The sequence below is a fragment of the Rhinopithecus bieti genome, unplaced genomic scaffold, assembly GCF_001698545.2.
Source record: "Rhinopithecus bieti isolate Rb0 unplaced genomic scaffold, ASM169854v2 scaffold_21615, whole genome shotgun sequence".
In the NCBI taxonomy this organism is placed as follows: Eukaryota; Metazoa; Chordata; class Mammalia; order Primates; family Cercopithecidae; genus Rhinopithecus; species Rhinopithecus bieti.
Genome location: NW_016810105.1, coordinates 73,027 through 75,196, shown reverse-complemented (window position 1 = coordinate 75,196; position 2,170 = coordinate 73,027). Strand labels below are relative to the sequence as shown.

The window sequence follows — 2,170 nt, the reverse complement described above, 5'->3', positions numbered from 1 at the left end:
CCTGCTGTTGATATAAAGGGTAGGGAAGGATGAAAATGTTACAAGTTTGACAAGAACAACAAAAAGAAAGAATGCAGAACATTTAGCATTTGAGTAAATGCATAGTCCTGTTTTAAGAACACATGTAACACCTACATTACAGCCACAGTTCTGTATGTGTCTGTCAGTGCTTCCCTTGTAAATTAATGATTCTGATTTTTAATAGTCCCCTTGTTCTAAAGAAAAATATATTTATACCTTTGTAGGAAAATATCCTGGAGTTGTGCCAATTGATTGTAAATTATGGTAAGGTATGGGGAGATTGAGTAATGCCATCAATTCTTTGCACACTAATGAAGTGATTGAAGTTTTGTTGGTTTTGAGGAAATATGTAAGCAATGCCAGTGTGATGGATAGATTGATCATTTTATTGGACCATTTAAAAAATTATATTATTTCACTTTTACAGATTATTTTTAACAATACAGCCTACTCTTTGAAATTAGACTAGAAGCAGAATAGACAAAGCATAATTAAGAGTCAGCTTGAATTGATTTAAAATTAGTTACTCTTAGTTGAGTTTGCAAAGGTAGTTTGAAATTTACTCTTAAGTTTATTCTTCAAACTACCTTCTTCAAAGGTACATTAAAATTTATTCTTAAAATTACTCTTAGTTGAGTTTTCAAAGATGGTTTCTTATATTGGTTTGAGAATTATTTTTTCTAAGTTTTATTTTATTTTTAAAATTTTGGGCACATAGTAGATGTATATATTTATGGGGTGCATAAGATATTTTGATACAGGCATGCAATGTGAAATAAGCACATCATGGAGAATGGGGTGTCTGTCTCTTGGTTTGATCATTATTAAAGTTTACATCATTTGATGAGAAATTATTTAATGAGTACTATGTACACTATTCGGTTAATGGTTACTCTAAGAGCCCAGACTTCACCACTATGCAAAATATCCATGTAACAAAACTGTACTTGTACCCCTTAAATTTATACGAATTTTTAAAAATAAATAAAGCAAATACTGAAAGAAAAATTTTGTTTGATAAAATATTATATCTTGTTAATTGCAAGCATATAATAACATTGAGGTGTATATGAATGCAGAGTTCTTGAAGCAAAAACAAAAAGAATGCAACCTAACAGTACAAGTAGAATGTATTGCTATGAAAGCACTCTAGAAACTCTTTTATCATTGGATTATGTGAGAAGACAACAAAGTAATTTAGTTCTTTGGAAAGATGGGCATTATCTAAGAAAGCACTAAGTAATGCTCTTATTTCAGACTAATCAGATTATTATAAAAATAAAGAAAAAATACCAGGAGAACTTAAGACTTTCAAATAATTTCTGAACTCCCTTTTGTTTCTCTTAACAGGAACTCCATTCTCCAACTTTAAAAATATCTACATGTGGCCCAAGTACTCTACATATAACCCAAAATACTGAACAGGTAAAAGAAGTTGTGAATTACGTTAGATTTGTTCCTCTTTTTTATATGGAAGTCTTCTTCATGTATGTAAGCAATCTTTAGATCCTCATAAAACTTTACACATTCACATCATGTGAGGATCATAAAATATGAAAGAGGATTCTCACATATGAGAATCAGCTCAGCCCGATAAAAGTAATGTGAAACAAGTACTATGAATCAGATTCTTCTGTTTCATTGCCTATTCAATCTAACTGCTTTTAGTTTGAGTGCAGTTTAATTTAGCCAAGGATCTCCTAGTGAGTGTGGATGAAATACCCAGATCTCAGATCGATTGAAGACTTGGCTTTATGAGTGATTGTATTATGAGTTCATATTCAGAGAGAATAACTTATAGGGTCATAACTAACTCTTCTTATAGGTGTATGATTTGAAAGACACACAAGGGCCGGGCGCGGTGGCTCAAGCCTGTAATCCCAGCACTTTGGGAGGCCAAGACGGGCGGATCACAAGGTCAGGAGATCGAGACCATCCTGGCTAATACGGTGAAACTCCGTCTCTACTAAAGAATACAAAAAACTAGCCGGGCGACGAGGCGGGCGCCTGTAGTCCCAGCTACTTGGGAGGCGGAGGCAGGAGAATGGCGTGAACCTGGGAGGCGGAGCTTGCAGTGAGCTGAGATCCGGCCACTGCACTCCAGCCTGGGCGACCGAGCCAGACTCCGTCTCAAAAAAAAAAAAAAAAA

General features: G+C 34.6%; 1 protein-coding gene across 1 annotated transcript in view; it reads left to right on the top strand.

The window, feature by feature from the left end:
- Positions 1–292: 292 nt before the first annotated feature.
- POF1B (POF1B actin binding protein) overlaps positions 293–2,170 on the top strand; it is a gene marked incomplete at its 3' end in the record, with an annotated part of 69,189 nt that continues 67,311 nt past the window's right edge. The window contains exons 1-2 of the mRNA XM_017891358.1: positions 293–370; positions 1,372–1,446. Of these exons, the coding sequence (XP_017746847.1) occupies positions 293–370; positions 1,372–1,446 (153 nt within the window). The remainder of the gene's footprint in view (positions 371–1,371; positions 1,447–2,170) is intronic.